This window comes from Cetorhinus maximus, unplaced genomic scaffold, assembly GCF_964194155.1.
Source record: "Cetorhinus maximus unplaced genomic scaffold, sCetMax3.hap1.1 HAP1_SCAFFOLD_681, whole genome shotgun sequence".
Classification (NCBI taxonomy): domain Eukaryota; kingdom Metazoa; phylum Chordata; class Chondrichthyes; order Lamniformes; family Cetorhinidae; genus Cetorhinus; species Cetorhinus maximus.
Genome location: NW_027596623.1, coordinates 1 through 26901, shown reverse-complemented (window position 1 = coordinate 26901; position 26901 = coordinate 1). Strand labels below are relative to the sequence as shown.

The 26901-nt window shown below is 44.7% G+C and overlaps 2 protein-coding genes and 2 pseudogenes across 2 annotated transcripts in view; 2 read left to right on the top strand and 2 right to left on the bottom strand.

The window, feature by feature from the left end:
• LOC144674512 (uncharacterized) overlaps window positions 1-10793 on the top strand; it is a 48413-nt gene extending 37620 nt beyond the window's left edge. Inside the window, 2 exon segments of the mRNA XM_078535821.1 lie at window positions 7081-7385; window positions 10478-10793. Coding sequence (XP_078391947.1) covers window positions 7081-7385; window positions 10478-10654 — 482 coding nt within the window. The 3' untranslated portion in view covers window positions 10655-10793.
• Window positions 2206-3624, bottom strand: LOC144674511 (uncharacterized; annotated as a pseudogene).
• Window positions 10794-20967: 10174 nt separating the features above from the next.
• Window positions 20968-21788, top strand: LOC144674514 (uncharacterized; annotated as a pseudogene).
• Window positions 21789-24965: 3177 nt separating this feature from the next.
• Window positions 24966-26567, bottom strand: LOC144674509 (uncharacterized). The gene has a single exon (XM_078535820.1). It carries the CDS (start codon window positions 26525-26527, stop codon window positions 25655-25657), a length of 873 nt encoding a protein of 290 aa, XP_078391946.1. The 5' UTR covers window positions 26528-26567; the 3' UTR covers window positions 24966-25654.
• Between the last annotated feature and the right edge of the window lie 334 nt (window positions 26568-26901).

The following is a 26901-nucleotide window of genomic DNA, read 5'->3' as shown; positions in this document are numbered from 1 at the left end:
CTTGGATGCAGCCAGCTGTGGGACCAGGAGGTGTGAACCAGCTGGAAACTTATAGGGCCATTAGGAACTAGGGGTGTTCCTAATGTTTAAATCCCTCAGCAAAAAGGCGTTGAATCCCACGCTTGGACTGAGGAGTCCACAGTTTTGAGGTCTTAAAGGAAAGTTGGAGGGTTGTTTAGCCAAAAGCTAATGGAAGGACCACCATAAAATCTTGGAACTTGGAGAACAGCTGGAATACTGAGGAGAATTAAAGAGAATTCTGGAGAGCTTTGACATATCTTTGGGATGGTCCCAGGAACAGAAGTGAATGAACCTTCAAAATATCGTTAAATTTAAATGAATTCATGTGTTAGGGGTGGGGGGGAAGTTAAAAAAGTAGAACTGGGTTAATAGTATAAGTCTTTATTAACTATCGTGTTAAGTTCATTGTGCTGGTTTTTAATTTTCTTTTCTCTTATATACATAGTAAAGTTTGTTTTTGTTTAAAAATATGGAATCTTGTGGCGTAATTCTTTCAGTTAATCACTGGGTATTCGAATTTCTCTTTAAAAGTTAATGGTCTCGACTGGGATCCTAACAATAGCCACAAACAATATTTCGAAACAGAAAGAATATGATTTTCCTTATTTTGTACAAAGCATTACATGATGAGACACCCATAGCTAGGATTCCCAATAATTTCTGAGTTCAAGCAGTTCTTTTCATGAAATAATCTGATAATTGATGACTAAAATTGGAACTAATTGTTGTGCTTTCTAAAGCAGGAGGGCTATCGCCCAGCACAGAGGGTAATTTGGGATTTCTCCCATAGACCAATTGATAGGGACTATACCCTCCAACCATCTGAAGTGAATTCTTTACATGAATCATCCATGCCAGTGCAGTGGTCAACTTGCAGTTTGGCTGATCAGCTAAGATTTTATGCATTTCATTGATCACCGCGTGATTCCTTTCACAGAGTCCATTGCTGAAAGGACTTTCAGCTGTGATGTTCATGAACATAATGTTCATGTTTTCACACATGTCTCTAAACTCATTAGCAAATTCCCCTCCATTATCAGTCAGAAACTTAGCTGGTGCCCCAGGTCTAGTCCCTATCCATTTCTCCATGACTTGGTCTATAATCACTCTTTTGTCCTTGCCATGTGTTATGAGAGAAACACTAAATCGAGTTACTATGTCCATAAAGTGTAGAATGAAAATATTTCTGAATTTGTCCCATACCTTTAGCTCCATGGCAACTAACTTGTTCAAGTCACATGCCAAGGGAAGGTTTACAATAGGATGTGACGGTGTCCTCCGATACTTTTTACAGATTTCACACCTTGCATTAATCTCTTCTATGAGCCTCGTATGCTCTTCATCAACCACCCTGCAGGAGTTTTAATCTTTGACAAGAAGGGTGAGCAAACTGTCTTTGTAGCTTTAAGACAATTTGCTTTTCTTCTCGCTGATTCTTATCACTTGATTCCATTAATCTTTCTCAAACACTCTGATTCGAAACAGCAGGTATTGTTAAAGGGATACGATAATGCCCTGATTGAGTAAACTGCAGACTCACTGACTTTCCAAAAACAGTTGTCTTATCTTGATTCATGTCCAGTTGCAATTGTGCCTTTTACCTAAGGTTTACTCAACAGTGAGGGGATCTCACAAAAGACTACACCAGTCCTGATAAAGTGGCTGAATCCAGATATTTTGCATGGAATCACCACTCTTTTTAGTGGCTTCAATGTGTGACATCACCCAAACCTAAACAAGTTGAACCCTCCTTAACCTTATGTCCATCTTCACCACGAGGTGAATCTGGGTAACATCTTCACCAATCTGATCCACATACTGTCGAGGTGCAGCCACTATCTAACACAGCACAGTTGAAAGCGTCTGTGAACAATATACTCAGAAATGGACCAAAACTCTTTGTGACGAGTACAATTCCTTCAGAGTGATAATTGTCATGATCTTCAGCCTCAGAATTCTCTGTGTCATGAGTCACTTTGAAGACCCTGATTTTCCACTTTGGGCAGTTTGGCTCATAATCATATTTTGAGTTAATCCTGAAACACTTGTTAATTGTTCCCATTCACCTATTAGTGCTGTTCCAATCCAGATCTGTTAAAGGTGCTTTCGCCCTCATTCAAAACCTGTCAAAGTCCGATTATGCTCACAGGCTTTCTTGTAAATATTATCAATGAACCCGAATAGAAGATCCAAACCTTCATCGATATCCAACTGACAGGCATCCAGCTCACAAAATTCTTCTGTTCTGATTTTACTTTTGTTAGGAAGTGACAGTGCCAAGGCCAGACCTTGTTCCCTCCTTGGTTGGGACATAACCCGTGTCCACATATCCACTTCATTCTTCCACTGGTTGTATGGCTCAGACTCCAAGAACAGGCTGGGTATCTGACCCTGACAATTGCTTTCAGCCATTTCTCACAAAAATTACTAGGATTGGAAGCTTTTGTCCAAAATTTTATTTCCGTTTAGTTTCCATCCTTCGCCATTAGGCAAGCAATCTGTTACCATGACAGCCTTATGGTGAAGAAAGAAACTGGAGCCAGTCTTTACTTGGTATAGACTTATTCACAGAGTGAAACTTTAGTTATATAACTCCTGACTCCACTCCATGCCAGTAAGTTTCTTTTTATCTGTGCTCAAGTAACCATCCAATCAATTCCCTTCACCTATGTATATGTAACCACAGCTGATACAATTAACACCCACAGTCAGAGCATCGAAAGGGCCTGTAATCAGTGTGACTGCAATAGTGTCTCAGCAGGTTGGATGACTCCATGAATCCTTTCGCACACTCAGAGCAGGTGAACGGGCTCTCTCCTCTGTGTGAATTCGGCGGTGCTTCCGCAGGCTGGATGTATCAGCAAATTCCTTCTCGCACTCAGAACAGGTGAAAGGCCTCTCCCCAGTGTGAACACGCTGGTGTCTCAGCAGGTTGGATGATTCAGTGAATCCTTTCCCACACAGAGAGCAGGAGAACAGCCTCTCCCCGGTGTGAACTCGCCGGTGCTTCCATAGGCTGGATGAATTTGGGAATCCCTTCCCACATTCAGAGCAGGAGAATGGCCTCTCTCCAGTATGAACACGTCGGTGTGCCCGCAGGCTGGTTGACCGAGTGAATCCCTTCCCACACACGGAGCAAGTGAATGGTCTCTCTCCGGTGTGCGCTATCTGGTGCCGCAGAAGGTTGGTTAACCGAGTGAATCCCTTCTCACACACGGGGCAAGTGAATGGCCTCTCCCCAGTGTGAACAACACTGTGGTTCTGCAGGGTGGATGATTCACTGAATCCCTTCCCACAGACGGAGCAGATGTATGGCCTCTCCCCAGTGTGAACGCGTTGGTGCAACCGCAGGTGTGATGACTGAGTGAATCCCTTGCCACACACGGAGCAGGTGAACGGCCTCTCCCCGGTGTGAACTCGCTTGTGTGTAACCAGATGTGATGAGTGATTGAATCCCTTGCCACACTGAGAGCAGGTGAATGGCCTCTCCCCCGTGTGAATGCGTCGATGAATTTCGAGTGCAGATGGGGAACGGAATCTCTTCCCACAGTCCCCACATTTCCACAGTTTCTCTATGGTGCAGGTGTCCTTGTGTCTCTGCATGTTCGCCAATCAGCTGAAGCCTCATCTGTACACAGAATATGTGTACGGCCTCTCTCTGCTGTGAATGGTGCAATATTTTTTCAGGCTGTGTAACTGGTTAGAGCTCCCTCCACGGTCAATCCACTGAAACACTCGCAGTCAGGGGTGCGTGTCTCTGTGTTTTTCCATTCACATTGATGTTTAAAAATGTCAGAAAGAGACAGAGCGTTGATGAGTTTCTAGCTTTGATGGGGAAATCAATCCCTTCCCACAGTCCCCACATTTCCATGGTTTCTCAGAGGACCTGATGTCCTTGTGTCTCTCCAGGCTGGACAATCAGTTGAAGCCTTGTTCACAAGCAGAACACATGAATGATTTTTCCCTGCTGTGAATGGTGTGATTTTTATTCAGTCTGTGTAACGGATTAAAACTCTTTCCACAGCCAGTGCACTGGAAAACTCTCATTCGGGTGTGTGAATGTCTTGGTGCTTTATCAGTCACAGTGATGTTTGAAATCTTTTTCCACAGACAGAATAGACAAACGTTTACCCTTCCTCATTCAAAGGCCAGTGATATTCAGGTTCTGCTGAATCAAGTGACAGTGAGATCCTCCCCTTCTAACCTCCTGTAAAATGCGTTTACAGAAGTTATCACTGTAAATACAAGATATTTTCTTTTATTCATTCATGGGATGTGGGCTTTGCTGGCTGGGCCAGCATTTATTGCCCATCCCTAGTTGTTCTTGAGAAGGTGGTGGTGAGCTGCCTTCTTCAGCTGCTGCAGTCCATGTGGTATTAAATATATAAATTCAGAACAGAGAATTCTAGTTTCTATGGAACATTTTTCCCTCTCATTCCTCCAAATCTATAAATCTCTGTCCCACACATTCCTCTCCCTCTCTGCTCATTGTTCCAGACTCAGTGTCCAGTCTCCAACTTATTCTTTTCTCCTCTCCAGATTCTCTCTCCTCCTGTCCTTAAACTGGTGACTCAGGCTGTGGATCAATCCCACTCCTTCACTCTAATTCTACCAAATACCTTGCCTCAAAACAACAAATTACCTTCATTGACTTTAGCAGTGATGTTAAATGAACGGAAATAACCACCTTTTCCCAATTGGGCCTCCGGTTCAGTTTGGTGCCGCAGAGCAGCCGGAAGCGGCGGATGGTGATTCCGGACCAATAGGAAGAGAGGGGGCGGGGCTGGAGGACCGAGTTAGGGCTGCTGGTCCTCCAACCAATCGGAGTGAATGAGGGGCGGGGCCCTAATCGTACGCCCCGGCGCATGCGTGTTATGGGGCAGAGATTGGAGCATGCGCAGTGCGGGTGCTGGACGATGTCCTGTTGAATCCGTGGGGGGGAGATGATTTGAGGCAGGAGAGGAATAGAGGTGGCGGGTGGACTTGGAGGCTTCAGAAACACCTCATGTAGGCTCCCATATCCCATGTTTCCAACAAGCGGAACAGCAGTTGAGGGGTTTCTGATGACAGGCCCGAGCGTAACGGCCGCACCGCCATCTTGAGAAGGGAGGGTGTGCAGCCGGGCGCATGCGCGGCGACAGGGATGATGGGATTTGGACCCAGGAAATTCAAACCAAAGATCCCATCAGGATCTGAGCAAGTCAGAAACAGAAATACCTGGCAAAACTCAGCAGGTCTGGCAGCATCGGCGGAGAAGAGCACAGTTGACGTTTCGAGTCCTCATGACCCTTCAACAGAACTAAGTAAAAATAGGAAAGGGGTGAAATATAAGCTGGTTTAAGGGTGGGGGGGGAGAAGGGGGGGTTGTTGGGACAAGCAAGCAGTGATAGGAGGAGATAACTAAAAGATGTCACAGACAAAAGAACAAAGAGGTGTTGAAGGTGGTGATATTATCTAAAAGAATGTGCTAATTAAGTGGAGAGCAGGACAAGCAAGGTACAGATAGCTCTAGTGGGGTGGGGTGAAATAAGACTAAAAGGGCATAAAAGGTATAGATAAACAATGGGTGGAAATACATTTAAAAGTAATGGAAATAGGTGGGAAAAGAAAAATCTATATAAATTATTGGAAAAAACAAAAAGGAGGGGGAAGAAACGGAAAGGGGGTGGGGATGGACGAGGGAGTTCAAGATCTAAAATTGTTGAACTCAATATTCAGTCCGGAAGGCTGTAAAGTGCCTAGTCGGAAGATGAGGTGCTGTTCCTACAGTTTGCGTTGAGCTTCACTGGAACAATGCAGCAAGCCAAGGACGTAAGTCCCTCAAGTCACCAGGACCTGGGTACCATCTGCATCTGATTGTGGAAGGACAAACAGGGCTGCCTGCTCTGTTTGTGGTAAGTGTGACCCTGGTGTGACTGCACCGATGAATTTCCAGCTCTGATGGGTAACTGAAAACCTTTCCACAGTCCCCACATTTCCAGTTTCTCTCCAGTGTGACTGCGCTGGTTTTGTCTTCGGGCAGAAGAGCTGAAGCCTCGGCCACACACACAAAACACGTATACGTTTATCCAGGCTGGAAACGGGTCCCTTTGCTTCCATGTTCAAAGGCCGATGATATTCAGGTCCTCATGATTCTGTCAGATCTTGATGTGATGTTCGGTTTGTGTTTCCCGTCTGTAAATCCACCTCTTCCAACACGTTGAAAAATGAATTTAAAACAGGACAAGGGAGTGTGAGGGAATCAGAAAAACAGAAAGGCAGGTTGTGATACTGAGCTGAATGAATCTGGTAATTTGGGGGCTAGAATAAAGTGGGCAGAGCTTCAGGGTCCCAGTGACCAGGAGAGAAAATCATTGATTCGTTGATTTTATTCCAACTTTCCACACAGGCACCAGAGAACTGAACCTAGCCAGAGTAGAGGGAGGGAGGGAGATAACTGGGAAATGGCAGAGATGGTGAGATGGTTTTGAATATCAGCCCAGGGAGGAGGGAGAGTGTGTAGGATGGGGATTTACAGTTTTGGAGGAACAAGAGAGGGAAAAATGTTCGATAGTGACTTGAATTGTCTGTTCTGAATTTTCACCCTGTACTTATTGTTGACTTTGCTAAACTCCTTTTACAGGGCATTAGAAGGGGAGGATGCGCAAATGGAAAATTCAAACCAAACATCACATCAGGATCTGACATAGTCACTGGATTCATCAGGACCTGAATATCATTGGCCTTTGCATATGGAAAGGGAAATGTTTGTCTGTTCTGCCTGAGGGAAAAGATTTCAAGCATCAATGTGATTGGAAAAGCACCAAGACACAAATATCTGAGTGGGAGTGTTGCAGTGAACTAACTGTGGAAAGAGCTTTAACCAGTTACACAGCCTGAAAAAATATCACATTATTCACAGCGGGGAAAAATTGTGTACGTGTTTTGTGTGTGGACAAGGCTTCAGCTTGTCATGCAACCTGGAGAAACTCAAGGACATCCACGCCATGGAGAAACCATGGAAATGTGGGGACTGTGGGAAGGGATTCAATTACCCATCCAAGCTGGAAACTCATCGACGCACTCACACTGAGGAGAAGCCATTCACCTGCTCCGTGTGTGGGAAGGGATTCACTCAGTCATCTATCCTGCTAACACATCAGCGAGTTCACACTGGGGAGAGACCATTCATTTGTTCTGTATGTGGAAAGGGGTTTAGTTGTGCATCCCATCTTGTGACAGACGAGTGAGTTCACACTGGGGAGAGGCCGTTCACCTGCTCTGTCTGTGGGAAGCGATTCACTGTTTCATCCCGTCTTCTGACGCACGAGCGAGTTCACACCGGAGAGAAGCCATTCACCTGCTCCGAGTGTGGGAAAGGATTCATTTCCTCATCCCTCCTTCTGGCACATCAGCGAGTTCACACTGCGGAGAGGCTGTTCACCTGCTTGGTGTGTGGGAAGGGATTCACTGTTTCATCCAGGCTGCTAACACACCAGGGGATTCACAATAGAGAGACACCATTCACCTGTTCCATCTGTGGAAAGGGTTTCACTCATTCATCACATCTGCTGAGACACCAGCGTGTGCACATCTAGAGGAGGCTCTTACTGCTGCTGTTAATCTGCTCCATGTGTTGGAAGGGATCTACTTGTTCAGCCACCTCTTGACACATCAACATCTTCACTCTGATAAAAGACGTTGCAAATGCTCTGACTGAGAAGAGCTTTACAATTACAAATAACCTGCTGAAACTTCAAGAGGACATCAACAGGCTGCTGGATTGGGGAGACACAAAGCCTGACAAAATTCAACACAGAAAAATGTGAGGTGATACACTTCGATAGGAAGATTGAGGAGAGACTGATCATGTTAAACATTAATGAACAGTGAGAGCTGTGTAAGAATATGGGGCTGTTGAGGGTATTTTGAGAAATTAGGATTGCAAGCGTTAAATGGTCAGAAACATTTCTCTGAATAGTTTCTCTCTGCAATGAGATGCACTGCCTTGGACTTTCTACTGCCTCAAGGTTTTGAATGTGTGAGAAGTGGATTTGGTGTTGTATAAACTCCCTTATTATCCCAAGGAAAGAACAAGCGGAAGTTCTTCTTTGATTGTGGAAATACAGCGAGCTCTTGTAAACCTGGGGAATATTATCAATTAGAAATCCTTGTTGCTAATTTCCAGCATTGAGCTTTGACACAGTTAGAACACTCGTCACCATGAAGGTCCTGGGTTACCTCAGCACCATGGAAACAGACACCCAGTTTGCGTTTGTGCTCAAGCCCAGGGTGAAAAGCCGATAGGGGGAGGCTCAGGAACACTTCCCAGAGACAGAACCTACTAGGCTAATGATTGGCTAGAATGGGACTATAGGAGATCGATGATTGGATGGATTTTTCTGTGATTCCAGGTTTGGGGATTTATCCCAGTGGGTTTGAGTCATTCTCAGTTTGGAAAGGTCAGGAAGGTCACTGCTCCAAATTGGCTTAAACACGAATGTGAATCAGAGAAATGAGGCCCCTCCTACATCCCAATGGACAATAGTGCAGAATCAAATTCTTCTTTGTACTTTGTAAACTGCTGCTCAAACACAGTGTATTCAGTTTCACCTGAATAACTGTTACCAACATGTAGCCATCTTACAACCATTGAGCAGATTGTCATCGGAACAGGATGGTGCAGGCGCTATACAAATGCAAGCTGTTGTTGATATTGACTGCGGGCGGATTCAGTTGCCCATCTGAGCTGGAAACTTGGTCCAGTCCTGCCAGGGAGAGGGTGTTCACCAACTGCATGAGGAAAAGGATAAACTTGCTCACTCCATTTACTGACACGGCAGGACAGACACACTGAGAAACGGTTCAGAAACTTCACAGAGGTGAAGGGATTTCATCCAGTTTTCCCACCTGTTAACATCCCAGTTTAAAAAGATCAAATGGTTCAGTGCATTGTTACTGGAGAGAAGCTGTTTAAATGTTGTGTGTGTGAGCAGAGATTCACTCGTTCATCCGACCTGCTGAGACAACAGTGAGTTCACATCTGACTGTCGGGGTTAGATTTTGCTGTTATTTCTGCTGTTTGGGGGACCCTCGATTCTTCACTAACCCCCATTCCTCCTGGTGGATAATGGAGGGTCTGTGCACTTGGGCTTCTGTATAATTTTGCTCCTCATTATATTGATTGGCCCTCCAGCCCGAACCTCCACCCATCACAGAACAAAATGACTATTCACAAACTGGGACCTCCAGTGACGGGACATTTGCCCAGCGTTCCCCACGGTGGGGAATGTCCCCTATCTACACCACAGGAGACCAGTGCACAGGCACAGTTTCAAACAGGGTTTGGAGCATGTGCAGTGTGAGTAATGGCCATGGATGGCACTTGTTTTTCGTATCTGCAGTCGGTTAGCAGTCGAGGGGAGACAGAGGGAGTGATGGAGCCGGCGGGAGGGTGAGGATGCTTCACAAACACTTTCTGTAGGCCACAAACCCCAAATCCATGTTTGCACTGGTCCGGCATTCCCCAGTGACAGGCCCGGGTTAGGGGAACAGTGTGGAGCAGGGCGCACGCACGATCATCCTGGGCCAGGAAACAGGAGAGAATTTGTGAATTTCACAGAATCACAGAATGGTTACAGCACAGAAGGAGGCCAGTCAGCCCATCATGTCTGTGCTAGCTCTCCGAACAAGCAATTCACCTCGTGCCATTCCCCTGCCTTCTCCCTGTAACCCTGTTCATCCTTCCCCTTCAAATAATAATTCAGGGTTTGTATCCTGGGCTGACAGTGGTTGATTTTGGAAACTCAAAATCAGGGATTAGAAGGAGAGGATTTACACACAGCAAACTCAAAGCAAGAGAAATGTTTGTTCTGTCCTTGGTGATTGTTTTTGTAAAAACCTTAAACAGGGGGATTTACAGACAGGAAACTCAAACCAAGCATCATATCAAGATCTGACAGAGTCACTCGATTCATAAGGACCTGAATATCACGGCCTTTGAATCTGGAAGGAGAAATGTTTGTCTGTTCTGGCTGCAGGAAAAGATTTCAAACATCAGTGTAACTGGAAAATCACCGAGACACACACACACGCACACACTCGAGTGAGAGTGTTCCAGTGCACTGACTGTGGCAAGAGCTTTAACCAGTCACAGAACCTGAGGAAACATCACACCATTCACAGTGGGGAGAGACTGTACACGTGTTCTGTGTCTGGTCGAAGCGTGAACTGATCATCCAACCTGGAGAGGCACAAGGACATCAACACCATGGAGAAACCGTGGAAATGTGGGGACTGTGAGAAGAGATTCAGTTCCCCATCCCACCTGGAAGCTCATCAATGCACTCACACTGGGGAGAGGCCGTTCACCTGCCCCATGTGTGAGAAGGGATTCATTCGGTTGTCCTGCCTTCAGACACACAAACTTGTTCATTCTGATAAACCGTTTACATGTTCTGACTGTGAGAAGAGCTTGAAAAGAAAACCAGATTTGCTGACTCACCAACGTATTCACACTGGGGAGAAACCGTTCACCTGCTCTGTGTGTGGAAATGGATTCACTCAGTCATCCAGCCTCCTGACACACCAACAAGTTCACACTGGGGAGAGGCCATTCAACTGCTCCATATGTGGGAAGAGATTCATTAATTAATCCCACCTACAGAGACACTAGCGAGTTCACAAGTAAATGCAGGGTTTCGATCCTGATATTATTGCTTCTGTTAGTCACATCCAGAACTGAACCATGTTCATTTTGAAACTTGGTGTTTGTTTCTGCTGATGTTAATGACCCCAATAACTGGCTGGAGATTAATATTCTGGATAAACGTTAAATAAACCAGCTTGGTGTCAAACACAGTGTGTGGAATATTTGTTTTTTCCAGGACAAGAGAAGATTAATTGAAATCTTGTTCTTGACAGTTCCATTTTTTGGCCTTTTCTCCTCTGTTAAAATAGGATTTGTATTTCTGCAGAGCCTTTCATGACACCAGGATGTCCCAAAGCATTTTACAGGCAATGAAATTCCTTTGAAGTGCAGTCGATGTTGGAATGTAGGAAATACAGCAGCTCATTTGTACACAGCAAGATCCCACAGACAAGAAGTTGATAATACCCAGATAGTCTGCTTTAGTGATGTTGATTGAGGGACAAATATTGACCAAGAATATGGGGAGAAATCTCCTGCTCTTTGAAATAGCCCCAATGGATCTCTTACACCTGCCCGTTCAGTCTCATCTGAAAGACAGGACCTCATACATTGCAGGGCTCTCTCAGTACTGCAGTGGAATGTCAGCCTAGATTTTATGTTCAAATTCTAGAGGTGGATTTGAACCCACAACCTCCTGACTCAGACATGAGAATGCAACCTCTGAGCCATGGCTAACACCTCATCATTACTTTGGATTTTTCCAGTTCTCAGAATCTTGGCCAATCTCATGGACAGGTTCCAGCTCCCCTTACCTTCTAGAGTGCCTCTCCTCGCCCGGATACCCTGGGGAGGTATCAGTAACACACCCGTGTACCTGCCCTCAGAGTGTTTAATGGGAAAGTGTGGACAGAGAGCCGGAGGGACAGTGAGTGTCCTGGACATTATTGTACAGTCTGCTCCATATCCCATTCCTGGCTCTGAGTCTTTTGGTGATGATTTGAATTTGATGTCCTCTAGTTACTGACTCACCGACTGGTGGAAACAGTTTTTTCTCATTTACCTGATGAAATGTTGAACCTCTCCCTCAGATCTCCAATCAGCCTTTGTTCTAATGAAAAGAGCCCCAGTTTCTCTAATCTCTGCTGATAACTAAAGCCTCTCTTCCCTGGGATCATCTCAGTGAATCTCTTCTGCACCCTCTCCATGGCCTTGACATCCTTCCTGGTGTAAGATCCCCAAAACTTGACTCAATATTCTAACCGCAGCCTAAACAATGATTTGCACAGGTTTACATGACCTCTGTCCTTTTGAACTCTACACCCCGAATTATAAAACCCTGGATTTTACCAACTTGTCCTCCCACCATTAAAGGTTTGTGTCTCTGAATACCTTGTACGTTTTAGAGATATTAACACAACATGACTAAAATACATTGACATCCAATGTCTGATCTAACGTGTATTATGGGATAGAGAAGTTTAGTCAGAGTTAGAAACTCAAACAGACTCTTCACTGCAGACAGGTCACCATGGCAACACTGATAAGACATTCCATTCCACAGAATCGACTCACTGGAAACTCTAATCAGATCAGGGGAAAGGACAGAGTTTGTCTGTTATTAACCACAATAGAAATGTAAACAAAGTGAGGAATGGAATAGATTAGATTATCATCTGTGATGTTTATATCTGTAATGTAAAACTAAAATAAATAACAGAATTAAGAGTAGGCAGGGGAGTTTAGGGAGAATGAGAAAATTACTGAAGAAAAGTAACTGCTGGGAACGAGGGAAGGTGTCCCTGTAAGTCACGGATTAGAGAAATTCCAGCTGTCTTTTCCTCACTTCCTGCTAAAACCCAACAGAGGAGACAAAGAGTCAGGGGCCAGAGCTGGATCACTACAGAGTATAAAAATGAAGGGCTCTGATGTAAGGGGGCAATCAGGACTGAAGATACCGGAGATCAAGCTCAGGGTGCCCGAGGTTCCATCCAGCTGACTGACCATGTAAGTGACTGTGGATTGGATAAAGAGAAAAAGGGAGGCTTATGGCAGATTCGCTGGGCTCAAAACAGCGGAAGCCCGAGAGGAATATAGAATGTGTAGGGGGGAACTTAAAAAGGAGATTAGGAGAGCAAAAAGGCGGCATGAAGAAACATTGGCAGGTAAAATAAAGGAAAATCCAAAGTTATTTTACAAGTACCTTAAGAGTAAGAGGATAACTAGGGAAAGAGTCAGGCCCATTAAGGACCACAGTGGTAACTTGTGTGTGGAGCCGGAAGATGCAGGTAGAGTTCTAAATGAATGCTTTGTGTCGGTGTTCACAAGTGAGAGGGACGACGTGGGTATGGAAATCAGGCAGAAGGACTGTGATATAATTAAAGAAATTAGCATTGAAAGGGAGGAGGTTCTAAATGGTCTGGCAGGCTTAAAATGAGATATATCTCCAGGCCAGGATGAAATGTATCCCAGGCTGTTGAGTGAGGCAAGGGAGGAGATAGTGGAGGTGCTGGCAATAACTTTCAATACCTCTCTGGCCACAGGAGAGGTGCCAGAAGACAGCCAGTGTGGTACCATTATTCAAGAAGGGAGGAAGGAATAAATCAGGGAACTACAGGCCAGTCAGTCTAACCTCAGTGGTGAGGAAACTATTGGAAGCAATTCTGAGGGACAGAATTAATCTACACTTGGAGAGGCAGAGATTAATCAAGGACAGCCAGCATGGTTTTTTTAAGGGGAGGTCATGTCTGACCGATGTGATTGAATTTTTCAAAGAGGTGACCAGGTGTGTAGATGAGGGCAGTGCATTTAACGTAGTCCACCTGGACCTCAGCAAGGCTTTTGATAAGGTCCCGCATGGGAGACTGATAACGAAGATAAGAGCCCATGGGATCCCAGGCAATTTGGCAAATTGGATCCAGAATTGGCTGAGTGGCAGGAACCAGAGGGTGATGGTCGAGGGGTGTTTTTGTGACTGGATGCCCATGTCCAGTGGGGTTCCACAGGGATTTGTGTTGGGTCCCTTGCTGTTTGTGGTATATATAAACTATTTAGACTTGAATGTAGGAGGGTTGATCAGTAAGTTCGCGGATGGCATGAAAATTGGTGGGGTGGTAAATCGTGAGGAGGATAGCCTTAGATGACAGGAGGATATAGACAGGCTGTTCAGATGGGCTGATCAGTGGCAAATAGAATTTAATCCGGATAAGTGTGAGGTGATGCACTTGAGCAGGACAAACAAGGCACGGGAATAAACGATGAATGGTAGGACCCTGGGAAGTACTGAAGATCAGAGTGACCTTAGTGTGCATGTCCACCGGTCCCTTAAGGTAGCATGACAAGTGGATAAGAAGGCATATGGGATACTTGCCCTTATTAGCCGAAGCATAGAATATAAGAGCAGGGAGGTTATGCTGGAACTGTATAAAATGCTGGTTAGGCCACAGCTAGAGTATTGTGTGCAGTTCTGGAATCCACATTATCGGAAGGATGTGATTGCACTAAAGTGAGTGCAGAAGAGATTTACCAGGATGTTGTCTGGGCTGGAGAGTTTTAGTTGTGAGGAGAGATTGGATAGTCTGGGGTTATTTTCCCTGCAGCAGAGGAGATTGAGGGGGGACATTATTGAGGTGTATAAAATTATGAGGGGCACAGATAGGGTAGACAGGAAGGAACTTTTCCCTGTGGTGGAGGGATCAATAGACAGGGGGCATAGATTTAAGGTAAGGGGCAGGAGGTTTAGAGGGGATGTGAGGAAGAATTTTTTCACCCAGAGGGTGGTGGGAATCTGGAACTCACTGTCTGAAAGGGTGGTAGAGGAAGAAACCCTCATAACATTTAAAAGTATTTAGACGTGCACTTGCGATGCCATGACATACAAGGCTATGGGCCTAGTGCTGGAAAATGGGATTAGAATAGTTCAATACTTGCTTGACTGGCGCAGATGTGATGGGCCGAAGGGTCTTCTTCTGTGCTGTAGACCTCTATGACTCTATGACACTTGGGACTTGGATGTTTACTCAAATTGACGGAACAATATAAGATAAAGCAGAGGACGTGAATCTTCTCATTTCTTTATTTCTGTATTTCTTAAGAAGGTATTAAAGTTGCTGACATGAAACCTCATCAGTGTGTTTATTAATAAGAAAATGTAAACTAGAATCTTCCCTGTCTTTACTGTTCTATTTCTCCAGTCCTTCTAAACCATAGGCATTTAGTGAATATTTTAGCTTTTTAATTCAGGAAATTTATCACCTCATATTTTCTGTGTTAAATTTAATCTGACATGTTACCTGCACCAGTTACTAACTTATGTATTCACAGTGAGTCACTTATATTCCTCTTCACTGTTCTGCCCATTTCCTATTGTAAAATCATCTGGAGATTTTGATTTTAAACCCATAAAGCGAAACCCAATCATTCCTTTATATTGAGAAGAGCAATGGTCAAAACACCAACCCTGGGAGAGAACTGGATAGTCTGAAGGATATCCATTTGTCACTCCTTTTTTAAATTTATTTCCTGGGATGGGTATTGCAGGCAGTGCCAACATTTGTTTCCCATCCCTAATTGCCATTTGAGGGTAGTTAAGAGTCAACCACATTGCTGTGGTCTGGAGTCTCGTGTAGGCCAGGCCAGGTAAGGATGGCAGATTTCCTTCCCTAAAGGTCATGAGTGAACTTTTATATGGTTTCCTCTCCTCACTTCCTGCTTCAATTGCTCTCTACAGCTCCATTCACCAATACCCAGAGCATTATTTGGTGACATGCCAATAAGGTTACGACACAAAATAAGAACTCATGGTGTCGGGGGTAACATATTAGCATGGATAGCAGATTGGTTAGCTAACTGGAAGCAGAGAGTAGCAATAAGTGGGTCTTTTTCAGGCTGGCAAGCTGTGATGAGTGGAGTGCCTCAGGCATCAGTTCTGGAGCCTCACATATTTATATAATTCAACTATTTATATGTAAGTATATTTATATATCAGGATAAAAATATACTATTTGTATAGAACCTCTTCTATTTAGAGAGAGTGGACAAGCAAACGGAGTATAATGTAGGAAAAGTGAACTTGCCACTTTGGCAGGAAGAATAGAAAAGCAGAATATTATTTAAATGGAGAGAGACCGCATAGCTCTGAGGCAGAGAGAGAGAGAGAGATCTGGCTGCCCTGGTAAATGAATCAGAAAAGGTTAGTCTGCAGGTAGAGCAAGCAATTAGGAAGGCAAATGGAATGTTGTTGTCTATTACAAGGGGAATGGAATATAAAAGTAGGGATGTTTCATTACAGTTCTACAGGCCATTGGTGAGACCACATATGGAGTACTGTGTACAGTATTGGTCTCCTTATTTAAGAAAGGATATAAATGCATTAGAAGCGGTTCAGAGAAGGTAAACTTCGTTGATTCCTGGGATGAAGGGGGTTATCTTATGAAGAAAGGTTGGACAGACTGGGCCTGTATCCATTCGCATTTAGAAAATGGAGAGGTGATCTTCCTGAAACATATAAGATCCTGATAGGACTTGACAGGATAGATGCTGAAAGGATCTTTCCCCTCGTGGGAGAAACTAGAGCGAGGGGGCACATTTTAAAATAAATAATCTCCCAATTAAGATGGAGATGAGAAGAATTTCTTTCTCTCAGCCAGTTGTGAATCTTTGGAACTCTCTTCCCCAGAGAACAGTGGAGGCAGAGTCAATGAATATTTTAAAGGCAGAAGTAGATTTTTTCTTATTCATTCATGAGATGTGAGTGCTACTGGCTGGACCAGCATTTGTTGCCCATCCCTAATTGCCCTTGAGAAGGTGGTGGTGAGTTGCCTTCTTGAACCACTGCAGTCCATGTGGCATAGGTATACCCACAGTGCTGTTAGGGAGGGAGTTCCAGGATTTTGACCCAGCGACAGTGAAATAAAGGCGATATATTTCTAAGTCAGGATGGTGAGTGGTTTGGAGGGGAACTTCCAGGTGGTGGTGTTCCCATCTATCTGCTGCCCTTGTCCTTCTAGATCACTTATAGGGTATGGAAGGTGCTGCCTAAGGAGCCCTTGGTAAGTTTCTGCAGTGAATCTCGTAGATGGTACACACTGCTGCCACTGTACTTAGGTGATGGAGGGAGTCAATGTATGTGGATGGGGTGCCAATCAAGCGGGCTGCTTTGTCCTGGATGGTTTCGAGCTTCTTGAGTGTTGTTGGAGGTGCACTCATCCAGGCAAGTGGGGAGTATTTCATTACACTCCAGACTTGTGTCTTGTCGGTGGTGGGCAGACTTTGGGAAGTCAGGAGTTGAGTTACTTGCCACATGATTCCAAGCCTCTGACCTGCTCTTGTGACCACAGTATTTATATCTTCAATGATGTGGTCAATGGTAATCCCCAGGATGTTGACAGTGGGGGATTCACTGATGGTAATGCCCTTGAATGTAGAGGTTAGATTCTTTCTTGTTGGAGATGGTCATTGCCTGGCAGATGTATGGTGTAAGTGTTACTTGCCTCTTGTCAGCCCATGCCTGGATATTGTGCAGGTCTTGCTGCATTTGGACATGGATATTTCAGTATTTGAGGAGTCACAAATGGTTCTGAACAGTGTACAATCATCAGCGAACATCCACACTTCTGACCTTATGATGGAAGGTCTGTCATTGATGAAGCAGCTGAAGATGATTGGGCCTAGGACACTACCCTGAGGAACTTGGCTAATCTTGACTAACAAGGGAGCCAAAGGTTATCGGGGGTAGCTGGAACGTGAAGTTGAGGCCAAAATCAGATCAGCCATGATCTTATTAAATGGCAGAATGGGTTCGAGGACCAGAGCCCTCTGTACTACTGAGTTCTGCTCTCCACTTGTATTGAAGACTGTTTTTCTATTCTTCCTGCCAGAGTGGACAAGTTCACATTTTCCCACGTTATCCTCCATCTGTCAAATTTTTGCCCATGCACTTAACCTGTCCATATCACTTTGCAGACTCTCGACTTCCTCTTGACAACTTCTTTTCCTATCTCTATTCATGTCATCAGCAAATTTAGCTACCATACATTCGGACCCTTCATCCAAATCATTGATGTAGATTGTAAATTGTTGAGGACCCAGCAATGATCCCTGTGGCACTCCGCTAGTTACAGCTTGCCAATCCAAAAAAGACATATTTATCCCTGCTTTCTGCTTACTGTTAGCCAACCAATCATTTATCTATGCTAATATGTTACCTCCTACACCATGTGCCTTTATATTGTGCAACAATCTTTTATGTGGCACCTTATCAAATGCCTTCTGCAAATCCAAGTACACCATATCTGTTGGTTTCCCTGTATCCACCTTGAATGTTACTTCATCAAAAACTCTAACAGATTAGTTAAACACAATTTCCCTTTCACAAAGCCATGTTGGTTCTACCTGATCAAATCTTGATTATCTAAGTATCCTGCTTTAACCTCCTCAATAATGGATTCTATCATTTTCCCTATGATAGATGTTATGCTAACTGGCCTTTCGTTTCCTGCTTTCTGCCTCCTTCCTTTCTTGAATAACAATGTTGCTTTTGCTATTTTCCAATCCGTGGGAACCTTTCCAGAATCTAAGGAAATTTGGAAGACTATAACCAATGTATCTGCAATCTGTGCTGCCACTTCTTTTAAGATCTACCTATCTTGGTGTCATTGGCAAATATAGAAACCATAAATTCAGTCCCTTTATCCAAATCATTGATGCAGATTATAAAAGTTGAGGCCCCAGCACTGAACCCTGTGGCACTCCAGTAGTCACATCTTGCCATCCTGAAAGAGAGCCATTTATCCCTACTCTCTGTTTCCTGTTAGCTAACCAGCCTTCGCCAATGCTAATATTTTATCTTCTACACCATGTTCTCTAATCTTGTGTAGGAAGCTTTGATGTGGCACCTTATTGAATGGCTTTTGGAAATCCAAGTACACCACATCTACAGGCTCCCCTTTTTTCCACGTTGCTTGTTACTCCCTCAAAAAACTCTAATAAATTAGTTAAGTATGATTTCCCGTCAGAAAGCCATATTGACTCTGCCTGATCACGTTATGATTTTCTAAGTATCGTGCTATAAACTCCTTAATGATGGATTCTAGCAATTTCCCTATGACGCATGTTAGGCTAATGGCCCTGAAAATTCCTGCTTCTGTCTCCATATTTTCTTGAATAACGATATTACATTAGCTAGTTTCCAAACCATTAGGACCTTTCCAGAATTTGAGGAATTTTGGAGGATTATAAATGATGGATCGACTCTCTGCAGCCACTTCTTTTAAGTTTAGTATTCTATACTAATTGTTTTAATAATTTTATATCTTGGCCCTATGGCCCCAGTCGTAATTGGATCACTAAACGGAATTTTCATTTCAACAATATCACCTTTAAATGGCGGGGTTCTTACCCAGCATTCGCGTCGAAAGAGAATATGCCCTATACTCACTGCAGGAGGCCATTGCGCAGGCTCATTACCGGGTTGTGGCTAGAGCATGCGTATTGTGGGTGCTGAAGGCGCCGGGAGGGAGTCATCTCGCCTCTGCAACAGGTGAGTAACAGTCGATTGTAGGAGGATAATGGAGGCGGCGGAATGGATGGAAAGGCTTGATAAACACCCAGTGGAGGCCTCAAGTACCAGAAAAGGAACCTACTTGTCCCGCGTTGGCCACACTTCGGGGCGGCATTTCCGGTTGGTGGCCCCGGGTTCACGGTCGCCATCTTCATAGGGAGCAATGTGCAGCCGCCATATTTATAAGGGGCAATACTGGGCCAGGCAGCCAGAGGGGGTTCACCGCTCAGCCCCGCCCACTTAGTTCTGCAAACCCCGCCCTTAACAGCCACTCTGATTGGTGCGAGAACTAGATGACTTCATCAGTCCTCCAGTCCCGCCTCTTAGAAACAACTTCGCCTGCTGCTTCTCCACCTCTCTCCAGGCATTTGAGACAGTGTCACACAACAGACATGTGAGAAAAGATATAACTCATGGAATAAAACGGACAGCAACAACATGGATACAGAATTGGCGGAATGACAGGAAATAAAGAGTAATGGTTAATGGATGTTTTCCGGGCTGGAGGAAGATTTGTAGTGGAGTTTCCGAGGGGTCGGTATTGGAACCCTTGCTTTTCCTGACAGATAAATGATTTAAACCTTGGTGTATAGTCAGCAATATTATGAATTTGCATACGATACAAAACTTGGAAGCATTGTAAACTGTGAGGAGGATAGCGTAGAACTTCAAAACGACATAGACAAGTTGATGGAAAGGGCGGAACAATGGCAGATGAAATTTAATGCAGCGAAGTCTGAGGTGATGCATTTCATTTGGAAAATCTTGGAGAGACAATATAAAATAAAGGGTACAACACCAAAGGGGGTGCAGGAGCATAAGGGACCTGGGTGTCTATGTGCATAAATCATTAGAGGTGGCAGGACGGTTTAAGAGATTAGTTAATAGCACAGATGGTATCCTGGACTTTATTAATAGGGGCTCAGAATACTTGAGCAAGGAGGTTACGCTGAGCTTGTGTACTACACTAGTTAGACATCAGCTGGAGTATTCTGGGCACTGCATTTCAGGAAGGATGTGAAGGCACTGGAGGGAGTGCAGAGGAGGTTTACAAGAATGGATCCAGGGATGAGAGATTTCGGTTATGAAGATAGATTGGAGAAGTTGGGATGGTTCTCCTTGGAGAAAAGAAGGCTGAGAGGAGATTTGATAGACGTATTGAAAAGCATGAATAGACAGAGAGCAACTGTTCCCGTTGGCAGAAGGATCGAGAACCAGAGGACACAGATTTAAGCTGATTGGTAAAAGAAGCAAAAATTATATGAGAAAAAACTTTTTCACACAGCAAGTGGTTAGGGTCTGGAATGCACTGCCTGAGATTGTGTTGGAGTATCCATAAAAGTATCCAAGAAGGAATTAGATGATTATTTGAAAATAAACTATCTGCAGGGTTACGGGAGAAGGTAGGAGAAAGGCACTAGATGAAATGCTCATTCGGAGAGCCAGTGCAGACATGATGGGCCAAATGGAATCCTTCTGCACTGTAACAATTCTGTGCTTCTCTCTCTCTCTCTTTCTATCAGCCTCCTCTTATGGAGACCAGAGTCTTGTGTGGGCCCAGATCAGGCATGGCAGGTTCCCTCCTGAAGGGCATTACTGATCCAGTTCGGTTTTTATTACAATCCAGCAGCTTTTATGGCCAATTTTTGCTGTGCCACAAATTGCCAGATTCATTCAGCTCAATTTCACAACCTGTTTATCTGGGTTCTCCCTCACACTTTTTTTCTATTTTAAATCCATTTCACAGGGCATTAGAAGGGAAGGATTTTCAGTCAGGAAACTCAAATCAAACATCAAATCAGGATCTGACAGAGTCACCCAATTTATCGTAACCTGAATATTATCAGATTTTGAAATGGAAGGAAAAAACACCGTTCACAGTGGGGAGAGACAGTGGAAATGTGGGGACTGTGGAAAGGGATTCATAACCCCGTCTTTGCTGGAAATTCATCGACGCATTCACACTGGGCAGAGGCCGTTCACCTGCTCCCAGTGTGGGAAGGGATTTACTCAGTCATCCAACCTGCTGACACACCAGCGGGTTCACACTGGGGAGAGACCATTCACCTGCTCAGAGTGTGGGAAGGGATTTACTCGGTCATCTGACTTGCTGACGCACCAGCGGGTTCACACTGGGGAGAGGCCGTTTACCTGCTCTGAGTGTGGGAAGGGATTCTCAGTTAAATCCCACCTGCTGACACACCGACGTACTCACACTGGGGAGAGGCCATTCACCTGCTTTGAGTGTGGGAAGGGATTTACTCAGTCATCCAGCCTGCTGACGCACCGGTGAATTCACACTGGGGAGAGACCGTTTACCTGCATGGGTTGTGGGAAGGGATTCACTCGCTCATCCGTCCTGCTGATACACCAGCGACTTCACACTGCAGAGAGGCCGTTCACCTGCTCTGACTGTGGGAAGGGATTCACTCAGTCATCCAGCCTGCTGTCACACCATCAAGTGCACACTGGAGGGAGACCTTTCATCTGCTCCAAGTGTGGGAAGGGATTCACTCAGTCACCTGACCTGCTGAAACACCAACGAGTTCATGAGTAACAACAGTGATTGAATTTTGATGTTAACCACATACAAGACTATGTGACAATAAACTTTGTTCATTGGGGTCTGTTTCTGCTGATGTTAATAAACTCCAGCCCAGTTATGGCGTCTCCCCCTCCCCCCAACAGGCCATCTGTCGCTTGTTTCTATGTTGTTCTTTCACAGAATGCTGACCCTTGTTCTGCTCTTCACACATTCTGCCTTCTTACCTTTGTGCCACTATCAGCACATTCTTTAGTCTTCACCACTGCAATTAACACTCCCTTTGTCTTTTGTCCATGACATATTTGTCTATCTCTCCTTAGCCTCCACCTGTTGCTGACCTATCCTGCTTTACTTGCTCCAGCCCCCTTAAACAGTATAAATTCCATCACATTTCAACTTCTCTTTAGCTCTAAAGAATCATGTGAACTTGAAATGTTAAGTCTGTTTCTCTCTCCACAGACGCTGTCAGACCTGCTGACCATTTCCAGCATTTCCAGTTTTTATTATGGCAATTAACTTGCTGATATAAGTCAAATAAATCATGTTGCGTTAAGTACACAGTGTATTGAGTCTCTTTTTAATATCTCTAACACAAGTTAGATCCTTTTGATGGGTTTTAACTCTCCCCTGTCTCCTTCATCCTCCCCTCCAACAACAAATGTGAGGAGTTCATGGAGCTTCTTTGTCACTAAGATTGAGACAATCCGATCAGCTGCCTCTGCTGCTTCCCTCCCTTCCACTAGCCCACCTGGCCCAGCTGTCCCTGAAGTTTTCCATTGTCCTAGCCCTGACTTGCAACTTTCTGTTGTTTCTTTCTGATCTATCATACCTGATTTCTCCATGGTGCAAGTTTCTTGGTGTCTCTCCAGGTTGGATGATCGATTGAAGCCTTGTCCACACACAACTTATGTGTGGTTTCTCCACACTTTGATTGTTGTGGTTTTATCAGGCTGTGAAACTGGTTAAAGCTCTTTCCACACACAGTTCACTGAAAGACTCTCACTTTGATACGTGTGTCTCAGTACTTTTCCAATTTCAATGATAATTTAAATGCACAGGCAAAACAAACAATTATTTCTCCTTCAAAAACAAAAATAGCTGGAAAACTCAGCAGGTCTGACACCATCTACGGAGAGGAATACAGTTAACGTTTCAAGTCCGTATGACTCTTCATCAGAAAAGTCAAACAGACTCAAAACGTTAACTGTATTCCTCTCCACAGATTCTGTCAGACCTGCTGAGTTTTTCCATCTATTTTTGTTTTTGTTTCAGATTTCCAGCAACTGCAGTATTTTGCTTTTATCTAATTATTTTTCGTTTCCTAATTGGAAGCTGACTATATGAATGAAGTGATTGCATAAGATCTTGTTGAGATTCCTGCCTGCAAATCCTCCCCTTCTAACCCCATGTAAATGGAGTTTACAGAAGTTATCACTGTAAATACAGTATAGAAATTCAGAACAGACAATTCTAGTTTCTATGGAACATTCCACCCCCCCCTTTCATTCCCACAATTCTATAAATCTCTGTCCCACACACTCCTCTCCCTCTCTGCTCATTGTTCCAGATTCAGTGTCCAGTCTCCAACTTATTCTTTTCTCCTCTCCAGATTCTCTCTCCTCTTGTCCTCAAACTGGTGACTCAGGCTGTGGATCAATCCCACTCCTTCACTCTAATTCTACCAAATAATGCAGCTCAGAACAACAAATCATCTTTAATGTTTTACACCGGGCACTGGAATTTTAGACAAATCAGTTTTCAAAATGATGCGGAATTTCAGCCAATCAGGGAGGTCCAGGCTCAGGCCCGCCCCCTCGTTCTCTCCGATTGGTTAGAGGATCAGCCGCTCCTTATTTGGTCCTCCAATCCTGCCTCCTCTCCTATTGGTCCGGAGCTGCCTTCAATCAGCCGGGCATTGTGAGCTGTCAGGTGAGAGGTCACTGTCGGGAGCGGGTTAATAAACCCCGGGGGGGGGGGGGGGGGGCGGGGTTTACAAATCCCGAGTGCGGCCCCAGAGCCGAATATTAAACAATGAACATTCTCCACTCTCACTATCCGCCGCTTCCGGCTTCTCTCCGGGAACAACCTCAAAGAGGCCAGGACCCTTCGAGCATGCGCGTAACTGCCCGCCAACCCGCGGCAGATAGAGCGGTTTCTGAGACGCACGGGATTGTGGGTGACCCGGCCACCATTGGAGGCCCAGTCTTAGTTTTTCTTTCTCTGCATCTGGGGAAGTGAGGAGGAGATTCTGATCACATAAGGATTGCAAAATAAGAAAGGCCAAAATCCATCTCCCAATCCGCATCATCCAGCAATGGATCTGTTAGCCAATCTTGGCAATGCGTCTGTTTCAATAAATTTGAAACAGAGCAATCCACAGCTGGTCAATAATGCTTTGCATTTTAATGGGAAGTATCAGATTTTGTTTTACCACTAAGAGCTTGCTCGGTGGACTGTAAATTTTTACTCTTCTCTTTGGATTTTATCCAAAAGGGCTGGTGTAATTAGAAAGACTTGGTTTGCAAGATGCGGTCATTATGAGCGTGATAACAGAACATTTTGTCAAAGTTCATTAACACCTGATCACTTACTAAGTGAGCGAGTGTGTAAAAATATAACTCAAACAATCACAGTTTCTACAGGTTATCCTCTGATGACAATTAGATAGATAAGAAAGGAATCAGGAGTGTGCAGTCCCTTCCAGCTGAATAACAGTGCTGAGACATTGCAGGAGGATGGTTTGATCAATGATGTTAGAGACTGCAGGCAGGCCAGGAAGGACAATGATGGGTAGTTTACCTTTGTCACACTCAAATAAGATGTAATTTGTGACTTTAATTAGGGTTGTTTGGATACTATGGCAGAGACAGAAATCTTATTGGAGGGATTCAAAGATTGAGTTGTAGGAAAGAGGGGCATGGATTTGGGAGGTAAGAAAGACCTTGAAGAGGAAAGGGTGGTGCGAAGGGGCAGTAGTTTACAACGGCTGAGGTGAAGGATTGTTTTTATTGAGGAGGGGGTGATGATGGCAGATATGAAGGAAAGAGGGGCAGTATTTAAAGAGAGAACCATTAAGAAAGTCAGTATACATGGGGAAGTTGGGTGGTCAGGAATTTTGAGGGAATAGGGTTGATGGAGCAGAAATAGGTCTCATGGACAAGATGATCCCTGGGGGGGCATGAGAGGAAATGGGAGGGAAACTAGAGAAATATGAAGGTTCAGGACTCGGAAAAGGGAGAACTTTAGAGGCAGTATGGCCCAGTGGGATAGTGGGAGGGAGAGAAGCAGCAGAGGCAATTGATCAGACTGTCTCAATCTTAGTGACAAAGAAGCTCAATGAGCTCCTCATACTTGTTGTTGGTGCTGAGGATGGAGGAGACAGGGGAGAGGGACAAACCTTCAAAAGGAACTAACGTGAGTTAGAGATATTAAAAATAATTGATACTCTATGTAATGTAGTGCTGATTTATTTGACATTTATCCTCAATATTAACACCCATAACAGGGCTGGTGTTGATGAACATCAGCACCAACAGATCTCAATGAACATGGTTCAGTCCTGGATGTGATTAACAGCAAAATTCAATTTCTGTAGTTACTTGTGAAGTCACTAGTGACTAGCAGGTGGGATAAGTGAGAAAATCCTTTCCCACAGCAGGTGAACGGCCTTTCCCCACTATGAACTCACTAGTTTATGGTGTACAGTGAGTTGAGATGAAATCCTAAACCCAGTTCTAAAGTGAGAGCACCTGAACAGTTCCTGGCGATGTGAACATTTTGATTGGATATCACTTGCGGGAACCTTTGTAGGATTTCCCATGATATGGGCATTTAAATGTCCCTCCACACTGTGAACTTGCTGTTGTTTCAGCGAATAGGATGGCTGAGTGAATCCCTTCTGTCACTCAGTGAGAACTCGATGGGATGTTAGAAAGGTGGCTGTCTGAGTGAATCCCTTTCCACACAAGGACAAGGTGAATGGTCTCTTCCCATTGTGAACTTGCTGGTGTCTCAGCAGGTTGGATGACTGAGTGAATCCCTTCCCACACTTTGAGCAGATGAAAGGCCTCTCCCCAGTATGAATGCGCTGGTGTGCAATGAGGTCAGATGATCGCCTGAACCCAGTCCCACAGTGAGAACACCTGAATGGTCTCTCATCAGTGTGAGCACGTCGATGGGACATCAGGTCCTCAGAACTTTTATAGCACTTGTCACAGTCCGAGCATTTAAAAGGTCTCTCATCAGTGTGAACTTGCTGGTGTCTCAGTAGATGGGATGATCTTGTGAATCCCTTCCCACACATGCAGCAGGTGAATGTCCTCTCCCCGGTGTGAATTCGTTGGTGTGTCAGCAGGTCAGATGACAGAGTGAATCCCTTCCCACATTCAGAACAGGTGAATGGCCTCTCCGCAGTGTGAACTCGCTGGTGTGTCAGCAGGTCAGCTGACCGAGTGAATCGCTTCTCACATTCAGAGCAGCTGAACAACCTCTCCCCAGTGTGAACTCGATGGTGTGTCAGCAAGTTGGTTAAATTAATGAATCCCTTCCCACACTTGGAGCAGGTGAACGGCCTCTCCCCAGTGTGAACTCGCTGGTGTGTCAGCAGCGTGGACGACTGAGTGAATCCCTTCCCACATTCAGAGCAGGTGAACGGCCGCTCCCCAGTGTGAGCGCGTCGATGAGTTTCCAGCTTAGACTGGTAACTGAATCCCTTCCCACAGTCCTCACATTTCCATGGTTTCTCTCTATTGTGGATGGTACTTTTTCCTTCCATGTTTAAAATCCGATGATATTCGGGTTACAATAAATTGGACGACTCCGTCAGATCCTGATGTGATGTTTGGTTTGAGATTCCCAACTGCAAATCCTCCACTTCTAATATCCTGTGAAATTGATTTAAAACAGATAAAAAGGGAGTGAGAGTGAAACCAGTAAAACACAAAGGCAGATTGTGAAATTGAGCTGAATGAATCCGGTAATTTGTGCGGCTGACACCAGGGAAAAGTGGCCATGAAAACTACTGGAATGTCGTAAAAAACCAACTGATTCACTAATGTCCTTCAGGGAAGTGAACCTGCCACCCGGTCTGGGTCTCACAAGACTCTAGTGTCCACAGGAGGACAGAGCGTGAGAGGGGCAAGAGAGGCA

What these genes read in the sequence shown, in the direction of transcription:
- LOC144674509 (XM_078535820.1), bottom strand. Translation starts at nt 26,527, where the DNA reads ATGGAAGGAAAAAGTACCATCCACAATAGAGAGAAACCATGGAAATGT.